Source organism: Mesoplodon densirostris, chromosome 12 (assembly GCF_025265405.1).
Source record: "Mesoplodon densirostris isolate mMesDen1 chromosome 12, mMesDen1 primary haplotype, whole genome shotgun sequence".
Taxonomy (NCBI): domain Eukaryota; kingdom Metazoa; phylum Chordata; class Mammalia; order Artiodactyla; family Ziphiidae; genus Mesoplodon; species Mesoplodon densirostris.
In genome coordinates this window covers 31,717,136-31,730,525 of record NC_082672.1, presented here as the reverse complement: position 1 = coordinate 31,730,525, position 13,390 = coordinate 31,717,136, and the positions used below count along the sequence as shown (strand labels likewise).

At 41.9% G+C, this 13,390-nt stretch overlaps 1 protein-coding gene across 1 annotated transcript in view; it reads left to right on the top strand.

The window, feature by feature from the left end:
- The first annotated feature begins 1,411 nt into the window (after positions 1 to 1,411).
- Positions 1,412 to 13,390, top strand: part of ENPP1 (ectonucleotide pyrophosphatase/phosphodiesterase 1) — a 67,651-nt gene continuing 55,672 nt past the window's right edge. Inside the window, exon 1 of the mRNA XM_060114404.1 lies at positions 1,412 to 1,673. Coding sequence (XP_059970387.1) covers positions 1,434 to 1,673 — 240 coding nt within the window. The 5' untranslated portion in view covers positions 1,412 to 1,433. The remainder of the gene's footprint in view (positions 1,674 to 13,390) is intronic.

Below are 13,390 nucleotides of genomic sequence, written 5' to 3'. Positions count from 1 at the left end.
ACTGAAGGATTCATTATTGAATGAATGAATCAATCAAGCAATATAAATGGAAAGCATCCCAAGTTAACTATTTTAAAGGGGACAACACACATCTTATATCTGTTAAGCATCCATTCTCATTCAAAAAATATTTGTATATATTCCTGAAATCAAAATGAATTGAAAATTAATTGATATTGGATGGTATAACTTTCCTTGGTCACTAAAGTCAGTTCTGGGTATGGAAAGTCATTGTTTTCTGCTTGACAACCAAGACTCACGTCACTACACACTTGTGGTTTTTCTAATTGATGAGCAAGGAAATGTAAAAGTTGTAGAATCAAAGGTGAAGAAAAACCCACCAAGAATTATAGCCTACTGTTCGTGTCCTAGTTCAAAAACAAAGTATCAAAGTATTCCAGACTGTTGAAATTTTGACGTTGCTAACAAGTATCGGCAGCAATCTCAGGAGAGCGCAGCGCGGACTCTTTGAAGCTTTTCGATGTATAAAGTCTAAAAGAACTAATGAGCTGGGCTTCCCTGGTGGCGCAGTGGTTGAGAGGGCACCTGTTGCTGCAGGGGACACGGGTTCGTGCCCCGGTGGGGAAAGATTCCACATACTGCGGAGCAGCTGGAACCGTGAGCCATGGTCGCTGAGGTTGCGCGTCCGGAGCCTATGCTCCGCAACAGGAAAAGCCACAACAGTAAGAGGCCCGTGTACCGCAAATAAACCCCAACAACTAATAAACAAATAAAGCAAGAGCAGCCCTCACCCCCAGCACAGAAACCACAGAAAATTATTATATTTATCTCTTTTATGTGTGCATTTGTAAATTCAGGTATTTTAAGGTTGGGTAGTCCTGAGTAGCGTAGGTAGTGGATAGCAGGGCTTTGAGGGAATTCTTGTCTGTTGCTACGTAGGAGACAAAGGTCGCTTCCCCCAACGCTTGACCCCACAGCCTCTCTGCTTGTCCATCCAGAAACACACAGGTCTGTCCTGACTGCACTCTCCCGCCTTTGAGAAGCTGCACTAGCCCGGCGGCCGGATCCTCCCTCTCCTACTCTATTTTGGGGCCCCATGATCTCATGCCCTCTGCAGACCACGCTCTGCAGCTCCAGTCCAGCCCGCGCCGCGAGGCCACGGAGGGCGATTCCTGCAAGTGTTCGGCTGGTGGCCGGGGAGCGAGGCTGGGAAGGCTGGTGGGTGTGGGAGGGGGGGAGTTAAAGACGCGCCCACGTAAAGGACCCAAAATAACCTACACACAGAGCGCCCGCCATCAGACAGGAAGCCAAATAATCCGGGGCGTTGAACTGCTTTCCCCTCATTCGCAGCGTCGGGCTGCGGGCGCCGAGCCAAGGGTCTGGCGGCGAGGGGCGGGCGCGGCGGGGCGGGGCTCGCGCGGAGCCTATTAAAGGCGCGGCGGGGCAGTAGGAGCCGAGCGCCCAGGGCCACGATGGAGCGCGATGGCTACGTGGGGGTTGGGAGCCGCGGCGGCGAGAGCGGGCGCGGCTCCCGGGAGGGCCCTGCGGGGAACGGCCGCCACCCGGGCCGTGGCTCTGCAGCCGAGGCGCCCGGGGAGCCGCAGGCGGCCTCGTCCCTGCTGGCCCCCATGGACGTGGGGGAGGAGCCGCTGGAGAAGGCGGCGCGCGCCCGCACGGCCAAGGACCCCAACACCTATAAAGTGCTCTCGCTGGTAGGTCCCGACGCGCGGGAGGGCGGGGAGGGCGGCACCCGCTCCTGCGCTCCGAGCGGGCGTGGTCAGCACCCGGGGACGGAGAGAGACAGCTTTTATGCCGCTCCTATACCCCTTCTCGCTCTCCTCTGCCGGCTTTGATCGGTGCTCATCACCGCCGAGCCTTCTCTAACCCCCGGGGGGAATAGTTCACTCTCACTTGTATTACTGAGGCTCAGAAGGGCCTGTTTTATGGAACCAGGCTGTTAAAAATCGAGATCTTTAGATATCCCACCTCTTCCCCCACCAAGAGAGCACAAGGTTTTTCGTGGGGAAAAATGACCAGCCCGAAAATTGTTGGTCTTAGGAAGGACCGACAAGGTGTTTTTGTTTCGTTTTGTTTTTTTAATTTTATTTTTTAATTTAATTTTTTACCTCTTTTGGGGGAATCTAGGTGCAGTATTGATGACTTTCCTTGCGTTAACCGATTCCACTTGAAAAGATTTAACAGAGCTCTTTAAGTTGTATCAGGAACTCTAGAAAATACTTTTTCTCTTGGCTCTGTTTAGGAATTTCCACGCAGCTGTTCAGAAATTCCGTCAATATTCATGTTATGTGAATGTGAAGAAAAGTTAATGATTCTTCGTCTACTCTTTCAATCATAGGTTACACGGTTTTTGTTGCTAACAGAGGTACACACTCTCCCTCTGCTATTTTGTCGTGACAGCTGCAGGATCCACAATTTTATGAAATGTGGGGTGGCTTTTCATTCTACATGTATGATAGGAAGTGCTGGGCTGAGAGTCAGAAGCCTGGGTTCTTGCTTTCATGGCCGTTATTAATTGCTGGGGCCTCCTATAACTCTCCCCAAACCTCAATTTCTTCTATGTTAAAATGAGGACAACATCACTTCTATTTGCATCAGATAAGATTATTGTGAGGGTCACTGTGCAACATTGCATGTGGGGGAGTAAATTCGAAAACTACAAGGAGATATAATCATTTTACTGTATTATATGGAAGTGACAGTTCTATGTATAGTGTACCTTAAAGCATATAATCACTTACATATTATGATTAAACAATGCAGTGTAGAGGATATCTTTTCTGATTTTTGAGATCTTTCCTTTCATAAGCATTTCCATTTTCACTGTGTCTTGGGTATCGTGGAGATGATACAGTGCTCTGAGGAACCAACATTCCTAGACTAAAGAGATGGTGTCATATAATTAGTACTTAAAAATAAGCCTAAGATTCAAAGGGTAAGTGTCCCGAAACACATACTGTTTGTATCTCAAGATACATTTCTGCATCATATATCACTGTTTAAGAACACCTGATATTGATGAGAACTTAGTTTTAGTCTTTTGAGTCACCTTTTTTGTTTTTGTCAATGGAAGACCTTAGCTTTTGCAACACTATCACCTAACTTAGTATCAGTACTTTTCAGTGTTTGGCAGGCATTCCATAATTGTACGTCAAATCTGTATGTAACTCCCGTGTGAAATCACTTCTACGTGCCAATCTACAGTCTTGAAAGTTTGGTAAATTGCCAGTTGCTAAATTCCATTTTAAAATCTTTCCTATTCATTTACCTATAGATCCACAATAGGTATCAGCAGAGATCTGCCTTTGGAACATGCATTTCAGTCTTTGACACCTGCAGTCAGCTGGTCAAAAAGCATTTCTTTATGCTCTTATGATGCAACTCTGGGCTTTGACATGGAAGTGTCTTTAGTACTTTCACAAGTAGGACAATCATGAATATTTTTTATGCCATTAGGAGGGGTCTCTTGCTGTAACACACGTTGAATTGGACAGAATTCTTACTTCATGACTTTTGATGAAATACAGTGGGCCATTAATGTACACCAAAACTCATTGCTGTATTTTTGAAACTCTTAACTAATGGTTTCAGGTGAAAGTGAAACCTCTTACCCATTCTTCTTTCCCTCCCCTACTTCAATACCTTTCTTCCCTCTAGACTTTCCTAAATGCTGCACTTCTAAAGGGAAAAGCCTCCAAGAGGAGCTTGACAGTTGTCATCAGAGAGCTCTGGGACATGTCTTCTAGAGAGAAGCTGCAATTATGGGATTCCTTTTTCAGGTGAAACATCAGCACACTTTTCATAAACCTGAAGAAATGGGTTGACTAGTTGCATCTGGGATTGGGATTACAAGAGCCCAACCACTTAGGTGGTCCTCAGCCACACAGTTGTTATCTAGTAGGATAAACACAAGAGTTGCCTTCTGGAGAGATAGGCAGTGGTGACATGACTGTTGCATTTTTCTGAAAGTGTTTCAGATAAACTTAAATGCCGGAGGTATGTGAGAGTAGATGCAGAAGGGACGATCCCGCCCTACCCTGGCTTCTCCCCATTTGATCCCTAGGAAGACCACAGGCTCTGCTCTGGAGACTTTGGCCCTGGGCTCTGGAAGTACTCATGCCTAGGCACTGAGCCAGACTGTGGAAAACCCCAGAAGGGTAAATAAGTACATGCTTCAGTAGATACGTTAGATCTGGATGCCTTTACTGGTTCCAAGTTAAGTTTTGAACTGAAATGTCAGCTTCCACTGAGGTTGGCCACGGACATTTATTTGAAATAACTTTCCTGTTCCCTGGCAGGTATTTTCAACCACGTTGCAGTACACTTCTCCACTGTACAGTAAGCTCTTCCACGGCATAATTTTGTGTTTGTGGCCTTCTGCTGTCCTTATGAATACATATACCTGTGTGTGTGTTCATAAGGGGCCTTGTGTGTGGGTGGCTGTGAGTGCAGACAACTTTCACCTTCTGATGAAAGAGTTCTTTGTAAGTGGCAGAAGTTGCCCTTGTTTATCAGAAATTTGAGTGTGAAAGTTATTAATTCTGTTAGCTTTTCTCTCCCTCTTGCATCATATCATCTTATTTCTAGAATACAGCATGGAGAATATTCAAGACAGTCCTCTGCTCTTAATCTGACTCAGAATTGACATTGCTTTTTGGTTTGTAAAATTTTATATCTGTCCAGCTATAGTTGAGCATTTTATTTCAAAAATGACCAGAACGGGCTTCCCTGGTGGCACAGTGGTTGGGAGTCCGCCTGCCGATGCAGGGAACACAGGTTCGTGCCCTGGCCCCGGAAGATCCCACATGCCGTGGAGCGGCTGGGCCCGTGAGCCATGGCCGCTGAGCCTGCGCATCCAGAGCCTGTGCTCCGCAGCGGGAGAGGCCACAACAGTGAGAGGCCCGTGTACCGCAAAAAAAAAAAAAAAAAAAAAAATGACCAGAACATCTTAGGGGCCAGAGTCATCTCCTGTTTTCCCCTTATGGTGTTTGTTGCACGTGTTCTAATAAAACATACCCAAGGTTTCTAGGAACCCAGCAAGACTGTTGTGTTTACTTCTGGGCCTAAGATGGTACCTCACACTCAGTGTCAGCTTTTGGTCGAATGAATGAAGTGCACTTTTACTTAGACTGAGTAACACTTTGACTTGGAAAAGGACAAGATGGGAAGACTAAATACACAACCACATACCCATATGGCCAGTTGAAAGTCAGGAATCCAAATATAGATGCATTAATAGAGATGACATTGGGTATCAATTCAGGGATAAGATCAAACTGGAATATCATTTGTTTAGCACATAGGGAGATGGAAGAGGCAGTGAATGAATGATAAACAAAAGTTCCCAACTAAGGCCAGCATACTGAAGAGGCCAGCAGGGCCTCCATGATAACTTGGATTCAGAATCAAGATCTAGCTACTGGGCACGCCCTCAGAAAGAAACAAGGCAGGTGCAGCCGTTTGGCAGGTACAAATGGGTCTCCCTTGCTTATACCAAGGCATCTTCTGTTTTGGTGACTTTGCTGTCACACCCCAAATTCAGTCTTTGTGGCTCTTGTAGGAAACTGTTTTCTTCAGCATTGCTTTCTGTGACTTACCTTCTTCTGCTTTGATTCATATTCTGGTCTTTCTCTCTCTCATCATTTATATTTTAGCTGTTTCTTCTTCATGCAGCCTCTTAGGAATACACAGGCACCCTTTCAACCCTTTTTTTTTTTCCATTCTATTCCACTTTTTCAGTTACCTCTGGGCACTCAGTTTTGCCGTCTCCTGCCCCATCATATCCTAATCATGACTGTGAATCATGACTCTCGCTAGAGCCATGTTGAGAGACCTTATGCATTTTGTGTAATAAAGATCTGGGGACCATTAACCTTTTTAGAATATTTATAGGAATTTTTTAATCAGCTTCTTATCTTCCTCCAGTCAACTCTTTCTCTCAGATATCAGTATTAAAGGCAAATGAAAATAGTTTTAAATTCAGTTTTGTTTTTGAGTTTGATAAACTCCATTGCAAAATATCTGTGTTACTTTTAAGACATAGCAAATGTATTTCATCTGTATTACGGACATTTTAGACAAGCCAAAGAACTTAATCATGATTCATAACTTTTTGGGAGGGTAGGTAGGGGGAAAGCCACTTCAAGTTTCAAACAACACAGGAAAAAAAAACTTTTGGAATACAACTTGTAATTAGAGATCTGCCTCTGGTTAAAATAAACATGCCTCCATCAACCATGAAATATCCCCCAAACAACAAAAATAAACGAGAAACCTTTTAGCAAATGAGCCCAAGGCAGAACATAGATTACTCTTCTAAGTTCTGTGCAACAAAAACTGATACTCAGAGTGCTGACCCAATATGAAAACCCTTTGGCATCAAACAAGAGCTAAGTTATGTATTTACCAAGGAAAGAAAGAATAATAATATATTTAAAAGGGCTTCTCAAAATAATGATCAGAATGTTCAGCTAAATATTAACTGGAACATTCTGTTTCCTGATTGTTTTAATTGTATGAGGTTTGATTACAAGAATTAAGATATTATCGATATCATTATAGAAATCAAATAATGTGACATTTGTCTAAAATATGAACTATACTAGAAGAAATAAATAACTTAATAGTGAAAGAATACCACTATTAAAATCTAACATTTCTCTTTTTTTAAATTTCATCTCATAAGGTGAGATACTAATTTTACCTTGATCTTGAGCAAATTCAGAGATGAGAAAAATATTATTATCAAGCTGAGCATCCATATGTAGGGGAGCGTGGGAAGATGTAAACCTCTCATTTTTAAGCAAGTATAAGGTCAGTGACGTAGAAATCAGTTCTGAAAATCCTTTCTAGTTCCATCTAAGTCAGTCTATCTTGTGCTGGGCCCCCTCCCACCTCCCTGACAGTCTTCATTAACAAACAAACAAACAAAAAAGGTATTATCGATAGTATTTTTCATTTTATCCTCCCACTTTTGGTTTTTAGAATAACGTTTGGTGGAAAAGTAGGCGGTAAAAGTTCAGATGATTATTACATAGCACTTTGCACTTTCAGAAGCATTTTCTTATATATTTTTAATTGATCCATGGCATATCAGCAACTCTGAAATAGGAAAGTATGGTGACAGTCAATCCTACTTTACAGATAAGGAAACTGAGGCTCGCAGAGGTGTTTCTTAAACATTAGGGTGCATAGGAACCAGCTGGGAACTGTTAAAAGACCATAGATTCCAGGGCTCCAATCCCAGAGACAGTGATTTAGAAGATAGTTATGGACTGAAGGTTTGTGTCCCTCCCAAATTCATACGCTGAAGTCCCAACCCACCAATGTGATGGTACATGGAAGTGGGGCCTTTCAGAGGTAATTAGATTTAGATGAGGTCATGAGGATGGAACTCTCATGATGGGATTTGTGGCCTTGTAAAAAGGGGAAGAGAGAGAGGAGATCTGAGCACACACACCCATCCATAGAGGAAAGACCATGTGAAGACATAGTGAGAAGGCAGCCATCTGCCAGCCAGGGAAAGAGCCCTCACCAGGAAGCAAATTGGTCAATTCCTTCATCTTGGACTTCTGAGCCTCTAGAACTGTGAGAAATAAATTTCTGTTATTTAAGCCACCCAGTCTATGGCGTTTTGTTATAGCAACTTGAGCAGACTAAGATAGGAATGTATCTAAAGAATCTGTATTTTTTAAACAAGTACCTCAAGTTGTTCAGATGTAGTTGGTTCAGTTATTCCACTTCTAGAAACTGGGTTAACTTTATAGGCATAAGTCACATCATTTGTAAGTAGTGGACTATGAGAACTGAAAGGACTTTTAACTACAGATTTTTATTCTGGGCTAATGGCTACCTCCTTCCCCCATTTATTTCCCTTTTATCAGTGTGAAGTCAATAATCATGTTATCGTGAGCTTCCAAAGTATACAGATTTGGGGGAAAGTGACTTCCTTCTTTTTTTTCTCTTTTTTTGCGTTACACGGGCCTCTCACTGTTGTGGCCTCTCCCGTTGTGGAGCACAGGCTCCGGACACGCAGGCTCAGCGGCCATGGCTCACGGGCCCAGCCGCTCCGGGGCGTGTGGGATCCTCCCGGACTGGGGCACGAACCCGCGTCGCCTGCATTGGCAGGCAGACTCTCAACCACTGCTCCGCCAGGGAAGCCCGACTTCCTTCTTAATCTGAGTTTCCTTCTTAATATATCTTTAGATGTACTACAACAGGAAAATAGAGTCATGGTAGTCGTTTTGGAGTGAGTGGATTTTCGCAAGCATATCTCATTTGTGGGTCAATCATTTTCTCACCATACCTTAGGACTCTACACAGATTTAGGTGGCAAATATTCTATCACTGATGTGGTTTGAGACCCTTAAAGATCACTCTACCTTGGTTTTCAGGGAATAGTCCTGAGAAAGTATTGGGCTGCCAAAAAGTTCGTTCAGTTAATGAATATGTTGTTCAATAAAGTTCTTGGTGAAAATGAAAAATGCCTTTTATGTTTACTTAAAACCGAAGGAACTTTTTGGCCAACCCAAAAAGCTGATTTCTTTCCCTTGATAAGTTTTTTGGCATTAACAAGCATCTGGAGCCTTTGGTCTCTCATGGAGAGAGTGAACTGAAAAACTCAACAGTTTTTTTATGATGCTATTATACAATAAAATAAATTTAGCTATTATTATGTGATTTTTTTTTTCCAAATAGAGTTTCATATTACTCCAGAGTACCTGTAAGTGATTTTGGATAAATACGTTTAGAAGCAAAAGGCAAGACAGGTAGAACAAAGCTTCAGCCAGAGTATTTCAAGCAACAGTTCTCAAAGTGTGGTCTGTAAATCCCTGAGGGGTCCCTAAGAGCCTTCCAAGGGGACTGTGAGATCTAAACCATTTGAACATTAATAGACATTATTCACTCTTCTCACTGTGCTGCCGTTTACACTGCCGGAAAACTGCTTGCCCCTCAGCAGGAATCAGGGCAGTGGCACCAATTGTACACGTCCTCATGCATCTGCAGTTAAAACCAAAAAAGCCAGTTTCACTTAATGAAGAAGTAAAAATACCCTCAATGAAGCAGATTTTATTAAATTTGAACCTAAATTACCTTCCTTTTTAATATTCTGTGCGACAACATTGGAAGTCTGCCTTTAGCACGTCTGCTGCAGCCTGAAGTACTGTTGTTTTCTGGAGGGAAAGCAGTTGAGCTGCTGTTTGAGTTGTCAGCTGAACTAGCTGCCTTTTTCATGGAACACCATTTTTATTGGAAAGAGCAACTGACAAACCAGTGATTCAGACTTGGGTATTTGGCACATACTTTCACAAAAATGAAAAGCATTAGCTTGTCACTTCCAGGAAAACAAAATGAGGTACCTGCTGCCTGTGATAAAATTCGATCTTTTAGGTAAAAATCGAAATTTTGGAGAACTTGTTTCTGCCACTGTAAGCTTGACAGCATCCCAATCCTTAAAGATTTTTTGGACGAAATAGATGGAGATAGTAAGGAATGTGATTTTTTTCATCTGGTACAATGACATGTGTCAACATTTGAAAGAAATACGTAGCAGGAACCAATATTTTCCAAAGGACCAATGGATGATTTACAAAATTATGCATGGGTGTGAGTGCCAATCAAACTGCAAGATAGACTAATGAATTTTAATATAATGGTATGAAAAGTTAATATTGTTTCAAGTTTCATGTTGCATTTCGCCTTTAAGAAATTATAACTAAGAATTTTAGTCTAGTTTTAAATAAGAATGTATACAATTATCTGAAAAGGCTTCTTAGGGTCCTCAGTAATTTTTAAGAGTATAAAGGGATTCTGAAACCAGCAGTTTTGAGAATATCTGCTTTAAGGAAAGGTGTGTTCATTCAATACTATTTTTAGTACTAGGGAGAGAGGGAAAGGAAATTAAGGCATATAAAAAGAATCAGCTATTTACAACAGTTGTATCATTATTTAGGTAAGATCCTTTATGGATTTCAAAATACTTTTACATCTACCACCTGGTTTGGTCTAAACCACACCTCTGCCATTATCTCCATGTTAGAGATGAAAAAATCATGCTCAGAGAAATTAAGGGGGCTTTCCAAGATCATAAAACTAGTATAATAATTCTCTTAATCTCATTGCTGTAGCTTATTGAGAAATGAAGTCAGAGATAATTGGATTTAAATCCTGGTACTGTTATTAGCTGTTTTTGAAGGTAGGCAAATAACTTAAATTTCCTGAATATCAGCTTCCACAACCATAAGATAGGCTTGATAAAACCCTGGTGGTGGTGTTAGGAGAATTAAATTAGATAAAGTGTACAAAGTGGCACATAGTGTGCCCCGAATAAGTGGTCATTTTTGTTGTTATTTTTGATAAGCTTCAGTGTTACTGAATTTAAAAATTTTTCCTTATGCAGAAGACACTTTACATCTCTGCTACCCAAAGTGTGGTCTGTAGACTAGCATATCAGCATCATCTCCTTGGAACTTTTACAGAATGCAGACTCTTGGGCCCCACCCCAGACCTACCCTACCAGAATCTGTATTTTCACAATCCCCAGGGATCTGTCTGCACATTGAACTTTGAGGAACAGCACTCCATAGGGCTATGAGGAGGCACAGAAGGCGCTCCCACCCGGATTTCTTTAGCTGGGGGTTCCAGTCAACCCTTACCCTGCCATTGACTTCATACATGTTGCTATGATTTAAAAAAAAAAATTACTGAATGCTCCTTACTAACCTCAACTGTGTTAGCGTTGGGTGGAAGTGGTGCTGCTGCTGGTTGCATTTGCCCCTTGCCTTCCTTGAACTTAAGAGGCACATTGATTAAAGTAGCCCCACCGCTTTTGTCATGTCTACAGGACATTTCATACACAGTCTGTTTGTTTCTTTAACTTCCTTTCCTTACCCTGCCTTGGCTTGTCCTTTAATTGCTCTTTATCGCTGTCCGCTGTGCCAGTCTTCTGCCTTTGCTGTGATCTGATAACACTCCAGTGTTCTTTCCAATTCAACCATCCATCTATCAGAATATCAAGTAGATTTCACTTTACATTGCTCCATCAATAGAACTCTTCAGAGTTTCCACTTCAGTACATTCTCAACAATCTACAATATACTTGACATAATACCAAAACAAAGGAGTCTTAGACCAGGGCTTTTTCAAGTGGTGTTGAGGTATTGAGTCAGGTTTGGTGTCTTTGGCACAGAGTTTACTCCATAATACTTCATCGTCTAAACACATTGGCTTCCTATAAAGTGCCACCCCGCACCATTTAGATTAGAAACTTCCAAGACCAGGAGAAATAGGTGAATGAAGTATATCAGGTGGGAAGGATGTAGGTTAGGAGCACTGTGAATAGACTGTTGATCTTATCTCTTTTTGGATTAACCACAGAAACAGTACAAAACAACTCTGCTTGTACACTATTTAAATACCTTACTGATCAGCTCACAGGAAGTAAATGTGAAGAATATTGACATAGGAAAGTATTTATGCCTTTGTCATTTCTTGGAAACTTTCAAAGGAAAAAAGAACATTGATTTTTCTGGGAAGCTTCAAAGATCTTGAGAGACGGGTTATGTGAAGGGTCCTAAACTTGGAGTCACAAGAATTATTTGCTGTGTGACCTTTGAGCAGTTGTTTCACTTTCTGTGACCATAATATGAGAGTTTTGGATTAGGCGGATTTCTTCTAGGTTTTAAATCTTTGTTATAGAGAGCTTATAATATTTTCCCCTTGTTATAAAGGTACTACGTATTGCAGAAATTTCAGAAAGTATAAAAAAAGTATAAAGGAGAAAATAAAGATTGTGTACTTGTTATTATCTGTTATTAATATTTTGTATTTTTCTCTCAGGACTTTTCTATGTGTATGTATCACTTCTTTTTTTTTTTAACAAAAATGAGATCATGCTGCATATACTGTTCTATTTTCTTTTTTAACTTATATTTCCATTATGAGATTTTTCCATTGCTAGATGGCTTTTTTTTTAAAATTTTTAATTTTGGGCTGTGTCGGATCTTAGTTGTGGCACGCAGGATCTTCGTTGATGCACGTGGGATCTTTCCCTGCAGCGTGAGTGCTCTTCCTTGCAGCGCGCAGGCTTCTCTAGTTGGGGCATGCAGGTTTTCTCTTCTCTATTTGTGGCGCTTGGCTCCAGAGTGCCTGAGCTCTGTAGTTTGTGGCATGCAGGTTCTCTAGTTGAGGCACATGGGCTCAGTGTTTGTGGTACTTGGGCTTAGTTGTCCTGCGGCATGGGGGATCTTAGCTCCCCGACCAGGGATTGAACCCGCATCCCCTGCATTGGAAGGCGGATTTTTTACCACTGGACCACCAGGGAAGTCCTGCTAGACAGCATTTTAATGCACCTTTCATGAATGGGATTTTGAGACTTTTATCAACTTTAGTTCATGGGGTAATCTTTGAAAGCATCTCTACTCATACCTCAGACATAATCATTCCCCAAGAATTTAAATATTTTTTAGGACACAGTTTTTGTTTAATTCATCCCTCAACTCCATCTCCATTGCCTGTGTCTCTTCTTATGGTTCGATTATTAGTTTTCTGAAAATAATTACTTCCTTGCACTTTGTTTCCGCTCAGAATTTCTCAGAGACTGCCACAACACGTGGGAAATTGTGTACTCTTAAATGCACTCTTCTTTTCAGCTTTATTTCTTATTACTCAGGTAACAGTGTTACCACTTGAGGGCTTAACACTTAGAGCTTCATCCATTCACAGAAATCCTGCAGGCCTGGGACATATATATGTAGCCATTTATTAGTCCATATTTGTCCAGCACTCAGAGCAGACCCATGACATAGTAAGTGCTGTGTGTTTGTTGAATTCCCATATGCCTCTATTGAGTTTACTCTATGTCAGACCGTATGTTAAGCCCTTTATCTGCTTAATTGGCACAGTTGTGTGAGGCAGGAGGGAGCAACCGTGTTGGCTGGTGAGTGAGTCTGGTATGGAGCCCACACCTCAGGGGACTCTATGTCCCATATGTTATAGGGGACTCGTACATGTTATATGCATAACTTGGATTTAGAAGTTCAAAGGATTCAGGTTATTTTTCAGCTTCTGCTCTGGTGGTACTTTGCCAATTTAGAGGGTCAGAAAGGGTCTCAAGATGCCTGTCTCACAAAAGTTCCAGCTGTGTTGAAACACACCTTCCATTACAGCTCAGATTTTTACTGTTCGCCAGATACAGTTTACAGGGACCATTTCTTTCCTCTACCCCAGAAATGGTCTTTCACCTCCTTTTTTCTCACCCAACACCAGGTACCCCCTGGGATCCAACTGAATTTATCCTCCCAAAGGAAACGTTCCTTTACTGCTCTTTGTCTTGTATCCCCTGTCCCTGGATCACTTAACCGCAGTTGCCACTTAATCATATAAAGGCCTTAGAGCTTAGTGGTTAAGGGCC